The sequence below is a fragment of the Leguminivora glycinivorella genome, chromosome 11 (assembly GCF_023078275.1).
Source record: "Leguminivora glycinivorella isolate SPB_JAAS2020 chromosome 11, LegGlyc_1.1, whole genome shotgun sequence".
In the NCBI taxonomy this organism is placed as follows: Eukaryota; Metazoa; Arthropoda; class Insecta; order Lepidoptera; family Tortricidae; genus Leguminivora; species Leguminivora glycinivorella.
In genome coordinates this window covers 23,633,317-23,654,704 of record NC_062981.1, presented here as the reverse complement: position 1 = coordinate 23,654,704, position 21,388 = coordinate 23,633,317, and the positions used below count along the sequence as shown (strand labels likewise).

The 21,388-nt window shown below is 35.7% G+C and overlaps 1 protein-coding gene across 1 annotated transcript in view; it reads right to left on the bottom strand.

The window, feature by feature from the left end:
• Positions 1 to 449: 449 nt before the first annotated feature.
• The window catches only part of LOC125230869, a 739,902-nt gene continuing 718,963 nt past the window's right edge, over positions 450 to 21,388 (bottom strand). The window contains exons 3-9 of the mRNA XM_048136122.1: positions 13,431 to 13,633; positions 12,521 to 12,693; positions 5,111 to 5,277; positions 4,341 to 4,936; positions 2,735 to 4,262; positions 2,487 to 2,595; positions 450 to 2,190 (exon numbers count right to left, since the gene is read on the bottom strand). Coding sequence (XP_047992079.1) covers positions 2,064 to 2,190; positions 2,487 to 2,595; positions 2,735 to 4,262; positions 4,341 to 4,936; positions 5,111 to 5,277; positions 12,521 to 12,693; positions 13,431 to 13,633 — 2,903 coding nt within the window. The 3' untranslated portion in view covers positions 450 to 2,063. The remainder of the gene's footprint in view (positions 2,191 to 2,486; positions 2,596 to 2,734; positions 4,263 to 4,340; positions 4,937 to 5,110; positions 5,278 to 12,520; positions 12,694 to 13,430; positions 13,634 to 21,388) is intronic.

The following is a 21,388-nucleotide window of genomic DNA, read 5'->3' as shown; positions in this document are numbered from 1 at the left end:
ATTAAGTTTGATAACTAATTTGTATTGTATTATTGAAGTCAAATTGTTTTGATTTTCTTTGGACGTTGTCTAATCATAAAATTGTATAATATTATAAATATTACTTGTTATGTGCAAAATTTAGTCTTAACTAGATAGTTAAGTCTGTAGAGTTATATAAATAACATCAGTCTAAAGATTCAACTATTGAAAGTTTGTACGAAACCCTCGGTGGGCGAGTCCGGCTCGCACTTGGCCGGTTTTTTTACTCTTACGGCAGGCGCCGCTATGGGTCCTATTGACCTAAGTGGTGAAAAATTTCGCTGGCTTGGTTGAAGTCCTTGGTATCTCGGTTGGCAGAGCGCTGGAGTATCGATCCAGAGGCTGTGAGTTCATCTCACCCAAGGCAGACATTTTAGAGGAGAAAATAAAATACAGTTGTACAAATCTCTATAATAGTTTATTATGTATAGATAGGTATACATAGAGGATACAGTACCGGTAGGTATATGAACGAACTAGCATGAACTACTGAACGTAAGTAGGTATAAAAGTCACTATTACTACTTGATATTGCACTTATCGTCCCTTGCCATTAAAATGCCTTATTTGAGCAAAATTAGTCTGATTGATTATGTTGATATCTTCGATCAAAAGCATACAGAAAAAATAACTGTTCAAATGAAGAATATAATTTTGAAAATTAGACCCATCCGAGTGCTGGTCGGGTCTCCGATTGGTTTAGGCATTTGCCGCGAATCCAAAAAAATTTGATGAATCTGTTTCTAGTTATGGGCATTTAACGGCTTTAGTATTTTTTTCGATTATGGCATTTATTTTAGGTTAAGAAGGTGGAGAAAGTTATAATGTAAATAATATTCTATTTTTCTGAATGCTTTTGAGGTATTTGTATTAATGTTTCACTTAAAACGGATAACTCCTGAGAGATTAAGTAAATAAGTCACTTACAATTACTATTTTATGCCTTTCTCTTTCTTATTTATTTATAATCTTACTATTGTGGGCTTTTCATAATAAATAATAGGTAAGTATCTAAAATAGTCACAATAATAATTTCACAAATTTCAAAATTTTCAAAGTTAATTATCAGATTTTACATACTTTTTCATAATAAAAGAGACCAGTAACTAATGTCAGTAGGACTATGTTTAGTATAATTTGCGAAGGATATATTTTACAAGGATAAATATTGTAAGAAAATTGTCGTATAAAATGTATTTTTACATCTACCACTACTCGTACTGCGGTAATCGTTGTTTATAATAATACCCTATTTTTTACATCTATACAACCATCTATTTCTTAAATAAATATATCATACAATCTCTGACTAGATTCGTGTGTGAAAAAAAAAATAACACAAATGTAAAAGTGTTTAATAAAAATCAGTCTTTTTGTGTTCAATAAATTGAAAACGTAAAATGAACTATTTTTAATACATCCAGATTTCTATCACTCTATTTTGTTTGTTTCTTGGTACAAAAACATTGATAATTCGTAAATTTTGTAAAGTAATACTAAATTTTACCGCATCATGTTTAGTGTAATCTAGCTTAGTGACTACGTTTACTTTTCCAATATATTTATTTTTATCTTTAAATATATCTGTCTCTTTAATTTTTACATCTCTCTCGACCAAATTTAATCGTCTGACTAGACAGTTTACTGGATTTTAGTATAAAACTACAAAAATCAACAAAAATAAGATACATATAAACGAGATCTAACAAAACATGATCGTACTGAGTATTAAAATAAGTTAGAAAAGATCTCTTGACAGTCAAAACTAAATGAAGAATAAAATGTTACTGTAAATAACCATTCTCTATCTACTAAATACCTGAATGGTCACATATTGTTCATGTGTACAACAAATATCACATAAAATGTAGGTATAATTCTTCATCTATCAAAAGATCTCTATATTTAATAAACATAACCTTGGTAACAATTCAACAAAAACTAAAAACAACAAAAATTAACATCCGTTCAACAATTTTTTTCTTCTTCTACTGAATGTTCTTGTTCTTCTACTTGGACTTGTCCTACTTTGATTCTTTCTTCTAAGGTAAGTTGGTGTAGTTGGAGAGCTCCTTCCCGCTTTTGTACATGGAGGTGAGGATGGGGTCCAGGTTGTGGTACTCCTTGCCGGAGCGTGGCCGCAGCGTAGTAGTGGGTTGCCGTGCCAACCTGCAAAAGTTATAAACTATGTTGAAAATAGATTAAAAGATAGTTCCAAAATATTGACACTCAAAAGCACTATCGGAGTTTGTGAAAAAAGAATGATCGGGAAAGTAAATCTGTGAAAAAATATTTGTATTACGTAACTTTCGCGGTCATACTATACATATATTTATGCACATTAAACTAGATGCACTGTCAATTTGTTACCTATTTATGTATATTGTGATAAATCGGTATGTTGGCATCCACTGCATTTTATTTCTATACTGGCTAAAAAGAATATTTTTTAAATGTATCCTCACCTCAAATTAGGATTATCTGAAGATGAATGCGACGAAGTAAGCGAAAGTGTCTCGATATAATCTGACATGTCAGACGTCCCACTTGATGTACTGTGTGTGTCCATGACTCCTGAAAATTAAAAGACGTATTGACTCGTTATTGCATTCATCCGCATATAAATTACAAGGAAAACAAATTATAGGAAAAATTTAGACTAAAAACTAAACTAAAACTTGCAAAGGTGTCAAAAATATAAATGAAAAAGCACCTTTAAACTGTTTCGGAGGAAGCACCGGCACTTCTGCTTCTGCTGAAGACGATTTAGCCGGCACATTAGCTTTGTGTATCTGCATCGTCATGTCTCTCAGCGGATCTGATGACTTTGACTTCCTTGGCAAAGAAGAATGTATGCAGCCTGTAGCATTTCCTCTCATTCTCTTCTGCGCCATGTACTGATACCTAGAATGGCCTGACGTCAGCGGCATCTCAAATTCATTATATTCAGGTCCATGTTTCATTGAGCAACTTGACACTCCTGAATCGTTAGAACTCGATGAGTCTCTATTACCTCCAGACTTGCATGGAACGCTTGAAGATCTTTTAATTTGGGCATTGTCCATGTGTTTGTTCCTCAAATGAGGCACGTCTTTGGAACTGCCCTCTGACGTTTTGTTTTCAGAGTCAGATGACTTGCAACAGTCGTGATCACAGCAGTCTCTCTCGTTCTCGCATGGAGATGATGTTCTTCTATTTTCAATTGCTAAGTTCCTTAATGTTTCTAAAGAAGAAGAAGTGGCGTGACTGCCAATACTACTATCGAATTCCTTCAGATCTTCTAGTAGTCTTGCTGAGTCTACAGAGCTAGACCGTTTTTGTATTGCTTCCTTATTGTTATTACTCAAAGTTGTATCAAAACTCTGTGCCCTAATCGCACTACCGTTGAGCGTTGGTATACTCAAAGATTTTTCAATTTCAACTCTGTTTAGTTTTTGCAAGGGATGCCTGAGACTTTGAGACCAATTTGGATTTGGTGACATTGGGGTGTAACCTGGGTTTGGCCCCGTTGTTCTACATAAATCTCGCTTAATATCTTTGGGGGGTTCCATTAATAAATATTCGTCGCTTTTATTCTTTTTCATAGCCTGATGTTTTGCTGAGTGACCACACTTTGCACAATGTTTTGGTTTAGGTGGAAGTGCAACTTCTGCAAAATCTACATTAGCACTTAATGCATCTAATTCCTTTTGTGTGACACCAGCTTTTTTTAACAAATCTTTCGCATTTTCATAATATTCTAATGATAAAGCGAATTCTAGATTTTCATAGTTGGCGTATGGGTCTTCAAATTCTTCTCCTTTCGGCCCTAAATTTTCATAGTTCATCAATGATGTTTCACTACAATCGTGCACACTATCTTTTTCGGCTATTGAACTTTGTCTATTAGTTTTACGTGACACATCAACAGTAGCGTAGAGAGCCATTTCCTCTGATTTCTGCGCGGTGAGGATTTCGGTATTAACTTTGTCATAATTCTCACTTCTTTTACAATAAGGAAGACTTATTAAGTTATTTGCCCAATTTGTAACTTTTTGACAAGGGCATTCGACTGGCTGGATGTTTTCGTCACACTCAACTATAACCGGTTTCTTTTTGGATCCAAATTTCAAAATGCATCCGCAGTTTTTCTTTAGTACTAAATTTCCAGGCGCAGAGTTCTTTGTAACTTGAAATAGATCTTCAGCCAGAGCTTTCTTTATTCGTTTTGGTGTATCGTAATACTCATTTGTAGGTTCCACCTGTAACAAAAAAAAATTGAGTATTTACATCTTTTTGAAATAATGTTGAAATTTTATTCTTAGATACTCTATACTTACCTCAATATGGGTAGCTTTAGGAACATCGTAGTTTTCGTAAGGTCCAACTTTCGGATTATTGATAATAGCTGTTGTAGTTTTTTCGCTCGCACAAGTGCAAACTGTGGCTGGCAAAGGCGCTGGAGCTTTTATTTCTTCCAGCCTCGCAGGCTTCGGTGGCCGTTGTGGAGCCCATTCTTTGTTCTGACTTGCTTCTAGGGTCCTTCGTATTGCTCGTGGAGTCAAATATTCTGTGCTGTTTGAAGAGTTGTCAGAGCTACTTTCTGGTACTGCTTCCATCGTCCAAGCTGGATTGAATTGTGTGCCAGGCGTAAGTGCAACAGTTGAAGATCTAGTCATTGTGCCCAGTTTTGTCACACAGTTACTACATCTTTCTAAGGTAACATGATCAGCTCCGCTCCACGGAGGTCTTGCGTTTTCTTCGCATCCTTTGCAATCATGGTCATCGAATCCTCGCCTTTCATCCGATGGCCAAAACGGTGAGACTCCCCCGCAGTCCTCTCCAAAGAAGTTTTCTTCATATAGTCCCGTGTCTGGTAACGATTGGTCTGCGTTTATGTCTGACAGTCGGGTATCGGGACGATTCCTGTCAGCGCCTGAGGAAATAATGTGGTCGTTAATATTTTATGGAAGCATCCTGTTTTATTACTTTATACGTCTACTTGAGACTTGGCGCAATCAACTTATCCTTTTATTGCAAAATTGAGTAGGTATTATTTAAAGTTGGAAACAACTTCCTTGTTATTTGATAGTATGAAAAAAAATCTTACCTCCGCTCTTCCTAGACGCTGGTCCTCTCGGGTTCCTGTGAGCTGCAGCATCAAAGCCATCAGTTATATCCTGAGCTTGATCAGTTATGAGGACGTGCAGGCCTTCACCCTTGCCGCAGTGAGAACCACCTTCAAAGCAGAATCGACCTTCCACCACTCCATAACGTCTGGAAAAAAAAAATATTTTGTTTTCTTAGTATCTGAGATATAAACAATTTATAGATAAATGGCGTGAAAGGGCTGAGATTAGGTAAAAACGGCACTTTCTGCTATGGGAGACCATAATTCTTTTTAGTACGCTGAAGTGATGTAGATTAGCTACTTCGATGTTAGGATAACACCATTTGATTAATTAGAAATGCCAAAACAGCACGCGAAGTGTCAGAGCAACCCTGCAGAAGGCGGAGGACCGAGGTTTGTCACGACAGCTCGGACTGCTGAGACTTTTCAATCGATTATAGTTCATATACAGAAAATAAGAGCGAAAAGAAAACACTAACCCACACCTTCAACAAAAAAAGCAGAATTTCACCTAAAATCAATTTTTGCGCAACGTCGACCTACTTAACTTAGGACCCAACCCTTTTATTCTTATTTATATTTTCCATATCTGTCCGATCGGATTGGAATGTTGACGGGAAAACTCGTTTTTGTCCGTTGTTTTCTACACATGTGAGCTCAATTGACACGTTCAAATTAGGATTGGGGTAGTAGGTAAGTGGTTGAAAGATCGCCAACGATCGAGTCCACTTGGTTTTTTTTATTGGTATTTTCTTTATCTGTAGGTACAATTACTACAGTGAGTGACACACCAGAAACTCGATTAAACATTTTCTTTTTCGACTAACGCTATCCCTTTTCATACCTAATTATTACCCTTTCTTTTGCCAGATTCCCTCGACACTTGCCGGATTTCCCGTTATTTTGCTTTCTCTCTGCATGCAACATGCGTAATTGACATGTTGCTATTAGATCCTGGATTCAGTAAATAATAAACAGAAAAGATGGTTGGTTAAAGAAAATGTCTGTTTTTAAACTTAATTTTTAAAATGCGTTTTTATAATACGTTCAGGTTGTAAGGTACAGCGCGGCAATTTTGACTGGGGCGCAAATGCAACTATCCATTTTTTCCATGTTTTATAAGGTTTGCATTATTAATTGAAGTGTACACTGATTAAAGCATAGTTAATTTAGAATTGGTACGCGATGGGAGGAATTTAATTTTTAAATGAAAAGAAAAAAGTAAAAAATATTTTTTATTGCAGAATATAATAGTACATTTCGTTATAAGTGCGAGAAGTATGTCATTACTTCACGAGTCCCGAGACAACGGGACGAGTGAAGAATGACATTCTCGCACGTGTGACGAACGACGTTTTTTAATACAGTTGCGAAAAAACACTACTACTTATTTACAACGAAATAAAACAATCCGAACTATCAATTTTCCCATGGACATTGACGGATTATTTGACAATTCAAAGACGTATTTTTGAAGCTTTTAAACTTGCGTGCATATTTTCGAGTTTGCTATTCATCTAACATAATTTATTTCATTGGGTGCCATAAAAACATAAACATTTACGATTTGGGACGATTGTTTAATGTACAACTACATTTTAATTTAATCGATCCATTTATGCCCCGACGTATTGCAAATAACGTAAAATAATTATGACAAATCGCGTAACATATTGAGGTTTTTTGAACGTGCATTAAGTTAAAACATGGTAGACGCCTCTACTTTGACAGTAGAAGACGCGTTTCGTTCCAACCATATTCTGTTTACACGACTCATTATGACCGATTTTTCAAAGTATAAACCATTTTATAAATTATGTTTAGTATGACTAAAAGTAAACAATTACATATGAAATATTAACGTTTTAAATATTAATCACTTAATAGTATGTTTATAGTTTTATTCTGTCTTAGTAAACTCGGCTGTCCAAAATCAAAACCTAGCAAGGGACATTTTTTGTCAAAATACGTTTTTTTAATCAATCAGCCTCAAATTTTGAGCTGCGTCTAATGCAAAAACACCTGTATTTCTATCTCAATTAGAATCAAAGTTACGGAACCCTCTAAACCTAGCAAGTGCATATCTTACATGCAAATATCAAAATCAAAATCCTAGTAAGTAACATTTTCAAGTCCAAAAACCTAGTAAGTGCATGCTATACTAGGTTTCTGAGTTTGTAAACGGAACATACTAGGTTTTTGAATATGGAATTGTCCCATACTAGGTTTTAAATTTAAAAAATTGCCGAAGGGTTGAACAAGGAATTCAAATATAACAATAAATAAAACATAGCAAGTCAGTAATGAGTGAAGTTTGAATTCAAACGGTCGCCGTTCCCGCGCCCCCGCCCGCGTTTGTTCCGTTCGGGATCCGAATTTAGGGAACGAGTTTCAACCTGAAGTTTCTAGTTTGTCGTACTTTGCGCTGCTGCGCGGACGCATGATGAATAAAAGTGATCGATGGAGACGAATTTTAGCAGCTGCTTTTAGATAGTCATTCTCATTATGTTCGTTGTTTTAGCCCGTGATATTATACTTATTTAATATTGTGTGTGGCCACAGAATATATAATAGTACAAGTACAGAAGGCTCACTCCTTTGATGTTCACAAAACGCCGCCATTCTAAATTCTTACCTACATTAACAAACGGACCGCACGCGTGCAGACGACATTGAATTTTATTGCGCCGCGCGAAGGTCGTCGCCAGTGAATGGGCCGCGAACTCGCGGCCGCCGGCATGTACTTGTAGCGCGGCGAAAGGATCGCGGAGTGAGCCGCCCTTGGTGTGGCGAAGTGTTTGTGGTGCTGAATTGTGGTTTTTTATTTGTGATGTTTTAATGGGGCTTGGATCGAGGTATTAACATTCGGAATGCTTTTTAACATTATTTTTGCGATCTATTTTACGTAGGTACCTACTTAACCTACTTATATATATTTGACGATGGGAACAACTTAAAATAGTTCTAACAATTATGCCTTTCCAATCTACCTAAAGGAATAACTGCCAGTAGTACCTAGTGCTTGTTGATGTGCAGTATATGGCGTGTGTTACATATGAAACTATCGTGTTAAAAAAAGGACACTCTAGTTGCAAAATTAGTGCCTTTAATGCCAGAAACAAGGCGTGATTTTTGGAGTCGATTGCCAATTAATGACCTTTCGGATGATCTTTAAACTGGAGGCGAATAGGCTACTAGACTCATATCTAATTTGGCGCAATAAATAATTGTCTTCTGTAATATTTTGGGTACCAATTAAATGTGTACGATGTCTACGTATTTTTAATTCAAAAATGTGAATAAATTTTTTTTGGCCACCGAAAACTCTGTCGGCCGTGTAGTGACATAGAATTCATGTCAAATCAATCGCTGACATTACATAATACCTTTATCAGAAAGTGTTGTTTTCGCACTGAATTACTTCATTCACAGAAAATTTATAGATGACATGGCTGATGTTGTTTTTGCCTGAAATATTACGTAAACGTATTTTTTTTAAATATTTTTTTGCGGTTTATAAGCCATAATAAAATATAGTGATTTTTTTTTCCGTTAATTGGATAGTAAGTAATGCTATAAGGACAAACTATAAAAAGGGTCAAGTAGCCTATTGTTTACCCGATGACTGATTTTTGTTTTATGCATAAAATTTAATTAATTGTCTAATAATGTTGCCTTTTGTTATTATGATCCCATCAAACAAATATTATAATGTGATCAGACACGAAACGACATTTTGATATTTGCTAGTCCCTTTTCGGTGAAGGAAAAAACGTGAGGAAACCGGACTAAGTCCAATAAGGCCTACTTACCCTTCGGGTTGGAAGGTAAGATGGCAGCCGCATTTGTAAAAACTAGTTCCTACGCCGAATCTTGCGATTAGTTGTCAAAGTGGACCCCAGGCTCTCATGAGCCGTGGCAAATGCCGTGGCAAATGCCGGGATAATGCGAAAATTAACCATTTAAAATACTTAGTAAGACCACTTGCTAGCTTTTTGTTTTGTAATTGACGAAACAATACTATTATTTTTTTGTAATTAATTGTTAGTAAGGCACATAAAAGTTCTAAATAGACACATACATTTAGTTTCAACAGTTTGTCTTGTAAAGCAAGTTATACTTCTTTATATAAAACCAAGTCTTGTGAGAAAAAGGTTTTTGGTACTAATTTTTTTTAACAAAATCTTTGTTTGCCTCTCCTGTAAAATTTCGGTAAATGCACTTGCTAGGCTTTGATTTTGGACAGCCGAACTAGACTAATATGAAAACAGCTCGGTAAGTAGTCGTAAAATGGAACGTATAAACTTTTTACGCACTAGTTCGTAAAATACAACTTCTCGCACGCTAAACAGCCAAAAAACGGGCACTTTTTGAGCAACTGTATTAAAAAAGATCGTTTATTAATTTATAGCGTGTCACATATATTTCAATCATTCAGTATGTTTATGCACAAAATTACGGACTTTTCTGAAAATAGTATTCATCATCCTCTGAACAAGATTTTCATCCATCTTTTTTGTCTGTTGATTCCGTGTGGACCGCAAGGAGTGGATATTTTGAATTATTTTGCCACTATTATTTAATTGTCCTTTAATGATTTGGGCAATAATTATTGCCTAGTAGTTTTCTGGAAATTCAACAATTTAGCAATCATTGACCCAGACCAAGGGGATTTTTCACGTATTTGTTCACAGTGCATTTTCGCCGGTCAACGTCCATCAACAATAACTTACAAACGCAAAAAGTTAGATCAACCAAATTTCTAATATAGAGTTATCAACGTATTAAAATTAAGATGTGATTATCAGTTTTTTTTAATTTTTAAATATATTTTTTTTATTCGTCGCTAAACGCGTGCCAATACTATGTTAACTATGCTTTATACATGTATGGCACGAGTGTTAAGTGGAATAGGTATGTGGAACTCAACTTATAGTGTGATAATGGAAAAAATCGATCAGTTGCAATTGCCCCCGGTCGAGATTTGCCCCGCAGTACCTTAATAATTTACATTAAGATCAAGATCTTAGGCCGCTTTATGCTGACTTGCTTATAATGACGCCGTTAAATAAATAAGGAACCACTGCTTTATGCCCAGCACAGACGTATTGTTGCTATGAATCGTATTCACATTCAGTTTTACGATACGTATGTTCACACTATAACTTTTACTACACATTATTTTACCACCAGCGTTTTATGAGTAAGCAGTGAGGAATGGAATCAAGTTTACCAACAGTTACTGGCGCTCCGTGAATGTACGAGAACAGTAAAATCCTTGCGACTATCCTACTCGACCTCGGGAAACGAGGAGAGATTTTTTACCAAACTTTTTAAACCAGTTTTTAAAGGAATTGTTTGTTAGTGACTATAATTTTTATTAGCTTTTACTGTGATTTTTATTGAAAGTATGCTGTGATAATATTATTACGGCCAACGTGCTCATATTTTACTCATTTAACTTGAGTAAAATGCTAGAATACTAATTGGATACTATATTTTGCTATTTGGAAGGCGCTTATGTGTCGTTCTCAAACAAAAGACCTCATAAATTCTAGCTTAAGCGAAAAAGCCAGTTTCGGATGTCAAAGGCCAAACATATCGGTCCTACATCCGATATCGGATCGGATAATTTGTAAAAGCTCTAAGGACGCTCAATTAAAATACACTCTTATTAAAATACAAACAAATTTTATTCTTATGGTAAGTGGTAATGTGGTACATTTTACTTGAAAATGTTACATATTTATATGAGATAGGTATATGCTATCATATATTTTATTTGTACAAACAGTTTTAGACTACAAGTCTGTCCTACAAAAGTAACAACAATTGGGGCAAAGTAGATAATTCAAGGTACTAATTCAAGTTTATAAACGATACAACCATCATGGACAGAGTTTCCTGTTCGCAGTTAAGTGTGTTTCCCCAAATCCTTGCCAACCAGGTCGCGCCTAGTTTACAACCTCCGGCGCAGCGCATCGCTAATGGCCGCGCTTCCGGCGCGCCGCCATCTTGTCGCCGCCATCTTGAGATAATGTTAATGCGGTGTAGCCGCCATTTTATTGATTAAATCTTGCTTGTAAATTACTTTAGCCTAGTATGGAATTAAATAATTGTTTACTAAGGGAAATACAGGATTTTAGAGATTGTTAATCACTAACTTTACTGTAATCAATCTAACTTTGAACATTTGAAACAAAATTACCTCTGGGTCTAGTAAAATGATTATAATATGTATTATGAGAAATGAAACAACGCCTGTAATCTCACTTATTCCTTTTCCGCGTAAGTACATTACAGCTATTATTCATACCACAAAATGAAAACCCAGCATTTTAAGCCATCATAACTCTTTTTCTCATTTGAAAACCAAATTTAACCACAAACGCTATTGTAATGCATATGTTTGTATCACATGTCATAGAAAATAAAATTTCCATTTGAAAATGTTTATCTCAACGCATTTGCATAAAACAATTTATAATCCAAACGACCAAATGCTTTCACAGTTAGAGCGATGCATGAGTTGAAAACCGCAAGAGTGAGGGGGATGGGGGATGCAAGTTGCAATGGGTGGGAGAGGGAGGTATGCAAAGTTGTAACCGCATAATAAAGTACGGTGGCAGAAGCTGCAAATTTTATTGGCGTGAATGTTACCTCGTGACAAATCGGCTCTAAGCTGACTCGTATGACTTTAGTTCAGTTTATAGTTTTTAAATTTTGTGGAAAATTATTTGGTTTTGGTTTGAAGTGCTATTCACGCTTAAATAAGTTTTTCAGTACAGATGGTGTTTTTTTACGCACTAGTGGTTCATTATATGCCAGGTCGAAACTTCGGAGGCTCATCTGTACTGAAAAACGTCGTACGATACACGTGCGAAAAGGAAATTCGTAACTCGTGTCGATTTAAAACACTCCCTTCGGTCGTGTTTTAATTTATCGCCACTAGTTTCGAACTTCCTTTTTTACGCACTTGTATCGTAATGTACTATTTTGTAGACGAATAAAAATCTTGTTTGTGAAAGTTCACGCATTAAAAAGTTAGGTCTTAAAGTATATTGCCGATAAAAAGTGGAATCGATAAGAAGTTAGGTTGAGGGAGTTTTATTTTTCAGCGTTGAATAAACAGAAATTAATCCATAATTTATTTAAAGAGAATCAAATAGGTAGAATATACAAAAGGTGTATATTTACTACTTTAGTTAACAGGAAACCCTAATAAAACAGTTCTTAAACTGGCCAGGGCAAAGCTTCTGCCCTGGAGATGCAACCTCGCAGGACCTGCTGGGAGCTTGCGGGAGTCACCAATCATCAAAAGGTGTGGATAAAGCCACCTGATAACTCTTAGACCCTTCTTCTAAACATGATAGTCTTTTGAAGACTTACCTCAGATGCGCCAGCTCCCAAAGCCCCAGCAAACGTGGTGGAACCCCACTGGCCAGGGCAAACCTTCTGCCCTGGAGATGTAACCTCGCAGGACCTGCTGGCAATTTGCGGGATCCTCCTCCAATCATCACCAGCCATTCTTTGGAAGAGCCCAGCTGACTGCCCACTTTCACCTAAACAGAGGAAACCATTTTTTAATAAGTGGTTTTTAACAGATTTGATGGTATACCACTACAGTTGTCTTTGAATTAGATTCGGCCGGAAGAGTATATTTTTTGCAGAAAAAATTACCTTTCGGTAAATTTTGTGTCCCGTGAAAATAAGGTTGATTTAACAGGAGAGAAAACCTAACCTATACAACTCCGTTAAAAATAAATTGATGTATTAGGCATTCATCTAGTGTCTAGTTTCTTTGAATAAAAGCAAATATACCTAAGTATTGCTAGACAAGACAAAATTGATGAATCCCGCCTCCCACATTGATTTGCAGAATAATTTACTAGACCAGAGAAACCTTTCAGTCCTAATTTTCCCAACGCAAACAAAGGTTTCTATAGTGCATTAGATTGAGGTTCATACACCTGATAGCGTTATTAATGGTTTTGGGAGTTGATTTTGATAAATTTTTGAATCTTTATCAGAAGTGAAGCTCGAGTCATAATCTCTGAATTTCTAATCTGCCCATAGTTGACTAGTATTAAGGAATATAAAAAGAACCCAGGTCCATGCTTAGTCGATTGGAACGATTACGTGGCTAATGTATTGTTATGCAAATTCTGTAACGTTTGTTGTCCATTTTGTATCTGCAGATTTTTGTTTTGTCCTGTACTTATGTTTTTACTACTTACTTGTCGTGTGTAACAGATAAACTTTTAATATTTCTATTTTCAAGAAATCTGAAGAAACTTACCTGCCAAGCAATAAGCCGTTCCCTGGTCTCAAAAGCCAGAACCACGATGACATCCTGGCAGATGATGGCGATGGTGTTGGACTCCTTGTCGAGAGTGAAGCCAGACTCGAAGCCGAGGAACTGCTGAAGCGACAGCGAGGCCTTGGTCTGGCCCTTCTTGAAGCGGTCTTTTGGGTCCCGGTAGAGTTGCAGGTGGAGACAATCTGCAATGAAAAATATAAAATTAAATTAGATAATGTTTTTCAGGAGCTTAAAGGTAGATTATGGAATATGGTCGATGGAAAATATTGAAGTTGTTTTATGCTCCTAGATATTATTCTCAAATCTTATGAAATAGAAGTACTTTTTTCAATCTTTTTGAAATGAAAGTTGTCGTTTGGTCGTATGGTCTATGAAAATACTTAGGTAGGAATCATACAGTAGCCGTGAATCATAATAATGTATCAATAGTTATCTAGTAGGTACCTTAGCGTCGAATTCGATTTTTAATTTTTATTTTTACATTTAAAAAAGTAAGAATATTACGTATGGCATGGCTTAATTTGGCTAATTGTATCATGAGCCCTTCGCACCCAATACTATAAAAAATGCGTCCACACAAGATTCGGGCAACCTGTTCCATTTTGTTTTATTCAACGCCTCCCCCCATTTCCCAAGAACGACAAACATATCCAAGAAATCCCATCAACTTACGTCATTTAATCTTTTTCAGTCACTCGACTCATACTCAAAACAAAAAGGGCGTATGTCCAAAGAAAGTTTTATGTGGTTAAGTCTTTTTGGAGTTGAGGGATAAAGACGCTTGACCTCCGAAATATCGGGGATGTGGACGCGTGCAATGAAGGAAACCCAATTACGGCGGTTCTATTTGATTCGATTAGCCGGACAGGAAAACGAGGCGCCAATCGTGCCGGGAAAGAGCATGAAGATATTTTCACAAAAGTGGACTGATTAAAAGCATTACCTTGGGTTATTTCACCATAGTGACCTTGACACTGATAATTTTTTACCCATTTCTGGTTTGATACGTAACATTGTGACTCAGCGTCAATATTTCCTTGTTGAACAGGCAATGAACGGCGAAGTGTCACTGTCGGGCGACAATTGTTACCTACCGTAGTGTCAAGGTGTGGCAAGGTGATGAAGCCCCCCCACATCTAGCGTCTCGCGGGACGCTAACATCTAGTGCGCTCGATGTGGGGGGGGGGGGGGGGGGGCGAAGCGGCACTGATTGACATACGTTCACTTAGTCTCAATGTGACGTGGGTAGTTTGTTCAATGTAACCTTTAATGACAGTCAAGATGAATTGCGAAATGCAAAATAAGGCACGTGTCCTCGTCAATTGAATGAACAATCACAAACACAAACACCATCTTCAATACCGTATCAAAACCGACTCAAATTCATATTAAAAATATTTTAAAATAAGAATGGCCGTCTAGGTACGTAACTTACCTATTAGAATATACTTACACTACTACAGTTACATCTAAAATGCTCTAGCATTTACTTCTACTACAATTTTCATAAGTGTTTAATCACAAAATGAAGTCCAAACCCTTTTCACCTAAATCACATCGACAAGCCGAAGCTTGAATCACTAAAACCGAATCAAAGTTCGTCGCACTAATGGAAGTATTTTCAGCAGAATTCAAAAGGCTTTGGCTTCGGTATTTGAACGAAGTTAGGTTCGATTGGCAAACTAATGCCTACGAATTGTTCAGTTCAAGAAGGTGGCATGTGTAGGGACTTCAAAATATACAGGATGAAAATTAAAGTTTCGATGACAGTAGTTAAAATAGTGATGTTGGTAAATTCATGAAATTCTTTTAAATAAGTAGAGTAGATGATGATGATTATGATAGATCCATAATCATCATCATCATCATATCAGCTCTTTATCGCCCACTGCTGAGCATAGGCCTCACTTCTAGTACGCCACTTGTCCCGATCCTGAGCTAGTCTTATTCTGGTTGTGACCCGCAATTTTTCGGATGTCGTCCACCCGACGAGCCAACGGATGCCAAGCGCTTCACCCAGTAGCTCTATATCACCCATTTCCCAAGATATTTCGCTTTGAAGGTTAGGTTGAAACGCTATCAGAAATACAAATATGAGTTTATAAGTATATCGGGTGTCGACGTAACCTTAGCCGCGTATGCTGAAGGCTCAGGTTGGATTTTTTCTTTCGGGTCGTGTATGACATCTATTTCGGTTTATAATCTACCAATAGGTTCATTATCTGTCAGATCTCTCATTCAGTGACAGTTAGTCCTACGCGCTAAAACCGTACCCGATAAAATGCAAATTCTGTATACAAAATCAGCGACTAGGCGAATAGAGAACCCGACTATCGGGTCATTGGCATGGCACTTAATGTGCTAAACGTTTTATTAGTTACTACAAACTTTGCACGATTTATTTTCTCTTTCCAACGCCTTTCTACTTCTTGTAACCGTTCTGTTCCACCCTGTAGTTTCAACTATATGGATAAGCGCGGATTAGTTGGACTAACTAAATGTGGAGTTAATGAGCTGGCTTTTAATTGGAACTAGTTTTAGTTTAAGTGTTTTAGTTGAAAACCGTTGGTAATGGTAAGAGTATGAATGCTTTGCAAATAGTGTTTGAGTAAATAGTCATTATATTTGTCAAGATTTTCCTATAGCTATTATGCAAGTACCTATGTGAATCATTCAAAACTCTTATTACTCAATAAATTTTGCGATTTAATACCCCTTGAAAATTCGGACAAAGTAAATGTATTTTCCCCTCACTAGCTCGGAAACACGTGTTTTGTCCTTTAATAACAGCGGGTAAAAACGCATTTTATCCACTAGTGGGTAAAGTAATTTGACCTTGAATAAAGTCAAATTAACTGCTTTAAAATTGATAAAAGTAGGTGAATCTAGTAATAAAGATGATTGGCCACCTGTGGAACTACTGGAAGCAGTGATAAACGCATTTTTTGCGTTGTAGTTTCCTCGCTTAGTGAGGGGAAAAGTTTTTTTTTTTTTTTTTTTTTTTAATTATAAACTGGCCAGTGATTGACCTTAGTCGCACCTGATGGAAAGTGACGACAAGGCCGAGGTTGTAGCTCACTGGTTCAGTAACAGCCTATTCACTCTTGACTTGAATTACATTTTATTTTGTGTTACACTCGGGTGCAACTGTATTTTACTTCTCGTGTGTTAAAAAACTCGCAAGTTCAGGATTCTATTCTCAAACCACTCGCTTCGCTCGTGGTTCAACTATAGAATCCTTCCACTTGCTCGTTTTTCAATTCCACACTCGGCGTTAAAATACAACTTTGCCCCCTTGTATAACAAATAACTATTAAAAATTAACCCTTCCCTAAGTTGATCAATTCATTGTCGTTTTCAGTGACTTCTATACGTTGTAAAATCGCTGGATACGTTTCAAAATATGTACCTACTTACAACCTGTTTTTATTGAATTCCGTTAACTTTAATGTAAGGTTCTTTAGATCAAATACAATTAATTTATCTAAGAAACAAGCGTATTAACTTGTACGGTTATCGAGTTATTAAAAAAAATAAGATAATTACTGAACACATGTGTGACAGCCTTTACAAATACCTAATGTTATTTGTTTTGACATGTGCCGTCAATCACTTGTCACTAATTTGAATGTTATTCTTAAGGGTCTCTCACACTAATAAATTTATTTATTTATGTATGAAAATGATGATTTTTTTTTTTTCGAATTTAACTAAAAGTGATAGACAGGGTGGTTCCTGATAAAGAACCTAGCTACGTGTCGAATTTAACGGAAAACAAAAAAACATGGTGTATATGCAAATATATCTGTAAAAATATGATAGATTATTTTCTACAGTTGGTATTACACTGGAAAACCGTCCATCGGGTAAAACGCCCGCGTAAGCGGAACGAGGCGATCCTTCATGTAAGATTGATAGTCCGCAATATAGAAATACGGACGTTTCAAATTAACTTGTTTTTTATTATGTTCATGTATGCCAAGAAAAACATATTTAATAAGCAAGCATAAATTTGGTAAAGCCTCATTATTTACATAAATGCAGATTCAACTGAAACGACACATGTGATATAAAGTCGCCGGCATAAAGAAGTGATGATTTCTGTACCTTGTCGCTTGTAATCGTTAGACAATTCCTATAATGTATTTAAAATATGCTTTAAAACATGGGTATTTTATCACTGGTGTTCAATTTGTGTTCGTGACCAACAAAATGGTCCCGACGGAAGACCAGCGCTGACCTTCGGGTTAGCATTTTATGCTGAGTCGGGACCATTTCGTGGTAACTTATATGTTTAATTTCTTTTATTTTCTGTTTCTGTTTTTTTACTTGTGTATTTTGTAGTTATCACGAATAAATAATTGATTGATTGATTGATTGATTGAATTTGGACAAACGTTCGTTTCTGGAAGCCAGAACAGAAGTAAACCATATTAGACAATTTCGTATGACATTTCAGACAAGACGTTGACGTTGACTATTTTTAATGATTATTATTTTAATTTTCACTAGATTCTGCGTCTGAGTGTAGTCTTATTTTACTAATATTCTCAAATAGTTTTATAAAATGAGTCTGCTATGCTAAGAAAATTAGTTAAAGTGACTCTAAAATTATTGTAGCAGACGAGGCGGTACTTTAATACCTACTATACAAATGAGATGAACTTAATTAACTTAACATAGTATTTGGAATAATCATAGACGTAGAAATCGACATTTAGTTTGAAACTTCTTAAAGAAAATTCAACGGTAGCCTCCTAAGTCCTCGTGCACATTTTTTGTGCATATTCCAAAATATATTTTGAACTTTTATTGAGTAACAAAGGGTTCTAAATTCAAAAACAAAATAAATGCACCCAGTACTCAGAAGGATAATTAATATTCTCCAATTTTTTTTACATACAAAAATTACAATTCAAACAATCCATTCTCCAGAGTGTCAGGAGGTATTTTTGTATTTTTGTTGCGTATACTTAGATTTCTTGTATGAAGGTAGAGTGCATTGATCTATTTATTTATTTGATCTTTTCCATAGTAAAAGGGTTCTTATGTTTTATTTATAAATAAATGAATAGGTACCAGCTTTATATTCTGAGAGTAAGACGAAGCTAAAACACATTTCTATTTAACCCACATCCCAGCTCTTTCACTGAAGTAATTTTGCGACATTCGTAAAGGTCTTTTCACATGAGTTGACTGCCGTGCAATTTGACGCAGTTATGTTCCGTCTGAAAGCACCTTTAGCTCGCTGGAGTATTACTCGATTTCTTTAAAGTCAGAAATGTTGGCTTTGATATATATTTCAATTTGATAATGTTGTGGTTTGGCAGTAGTAACGAGAGTGTATTGATTTTATTACTTTAAAGGTTAATTTGATGAAGTCAATGATAATTTATTAATTCATAGTGTGTATTTTGTCCGACAAAATAATTTTCTAAAATTCAAGCAAACTGGATTCTCGAGGGGCTACTATTAAGACTTAGTATGCGGTTCTATTACTTAGTAAGAAAATGAATGCAGAATTAAAGTGAAACTGTTTTTGATAAAACGAATCTAAATTAAATTATATTAATATAAAATTCATAGCTACCATATAAGTAAAAGCAAAACAAACAAAGACAAATGGAATTTAGATTTGTCAGGTTATGAATGAAATGAAATGAGGACCTTTATGTATCTGTTTTATAACATAAGTACCAGAGCGTTGTTGATTTTACTGACACATTTTATTCTTCTCTGTGTCATGTAAATGTCTAGTTTGTACCCCATAATCCAAGAAGCGCAAACAGAATTCCAAAGCAACACCTATTACCCGACAATCCCCATTCCAACCCATCTATATTCACCACACATTAATCTATTTACCAAGCCACCCGAATAATTATCCCCAATCCCTCCTAATCTGAAGACAAAACTTGTTTCTATCAGACCTTTTTCCTTCGAGACCTCAACCCGATGAGTTGACTCCAACTTTGGGAATACATTAGCCGAGCTGTGACAAATTCGAAGCGTGTTTTGTTAATTCCAACCAGCGACACCCTTTCGGTTTTGTTGTTCATTAACTCTTTAACAAAGGAGTTTGGCTTACTCATACTTGTTCAACCTTCAGTGGATGTTGAATATAAGTTAGCGTCGCTAAGCCTTTTATGTCGCGGTAAATGCTTAGTTGCTTTGATACAAAACTCCTCGAAGGCTTGTAATTGTGGATCGCGACAAATTAAAGAGGAATGTTTTATTGCTTTTTTGTGGAAACAAAGGCTGATTAATAGTGGCCTCGCTTTGAAGTTTTTGAATACGTCGCGGTTTTGTGGAACTGTAGAGTTTTCAACACTGCAAAACAAGGATCGAATAGCGCAGGTTTTTATGTGGGAATTCCTTATTTTTTCTATTTTTCATTCTTTTACTATGTAAAAGTTTTTGATATAATTTATTAGTAGGTATTTATTACTTTGTTAAGATGTAGCTTTGGACATTATAGAGGTAATTATGTGCATGTGTCCAAAATATGCTTTGCGTGGACAGTGATATTAATTACATAATTATTTTTGCAGTCTATAAAATGTTAATCATGTATCCTTTTATGTGCTTATTACCTACTTTAACAGTAAAATTCCTTTATTTAACACTGAAGAGGACACTAATTATTTAAAATATACATTACAATCACGGAAATCATTACTCACAATTCAAATTAACACCTTTTCGTAATCAAACCGGATAAACAGCCCTAATTTATTTATTTAAATATTTGACGAGCTCTGTTTGCCTTATTGTGTAAAATTTATACAAGTCCGTACATTTGCATAGTAAATTAAATAATAAATGCGACCCGTCCCGTGATGATACGGCTTTTTATTTTATTTGAGGCGCCTTTGCCGGGACGGTGATAAGATTTTGAGGTGGTATTGGAGGATTCTGTTGCTTTTAGGAGTAGGGGAAGAATATCGGTAAGTCAGTTAGAGTCTTTGTATGTTTAAGATTATATTTTGACTAGGCTTTAAGATAGGTACAGCGCGGCGGGTCAAATCTCGACTGGGGACAATTGTAACTAATCCATTTTTTCCATTATTACACTACGATGTTGGACACTCTATTTAATAATGTAAACATTGTAAAACATGGAAAAAATGGACCAGTTACATTTGCCTCCCTATAGAGATCTGTTCCGCTTTACCTTAAACATTAATAATCAGAAGTAGAACGTTGAAAATGTCCCTTTCCTAATAAAGAGAATTGATATCCTTTCAAATCTTATTAATCTTCTAAAGATTCTTCTAAGAAACTAACTTGTTTGTTGGAAAACTAAAGGTGGTATAATTTAACCGTCGGTACAGTATCGACACTAGAAACCAATGTATGTAATATATTTTCGTTTTAAATGATGTTAGATTTAACAAGGCATCTTGCTAACGGTTGTTGTAGTACAAAGTTGTTCAAGATAGTTTAAGTCACTATCAAAAGCTTAATAAAATCTTAGGAATCAAATTTTAAGTGAACATTTTCATCTAAATTGCGCTAGGATACATGGCCCTATTAGAACTTCTACAGCTAGTATCTAAAATGATGATTTTCTTTAAGGACATCCGTTTTTACATTGAAACGCCGTTATTAACCCCCGACGCAAAAACGACGTGTTATAAGTTTGACGTGTCTGTCTGTCTGTGTGTGTGTCTGTCTGTGGCATCGTAGCTCCCGAACGGATTTAGTTTTTTTTGTTTGAAAGCTGAGTTAGTCGGGAGTGATCTTAGCCATGTTTTATGAAAATCGGTCTACTATGTCGCGGCAGAGGGTTTTTTCAAAAAAATTATTTTGTGGTTAGGTTTTTTCATGACGAAAAATGAAAAATATATAAATATGTCAACTAGATCTTATTCACATCTTAAAATCATTGTTCAAATACCTACGGCAGACAGTACTCATTCTTTAAACTTCATCAC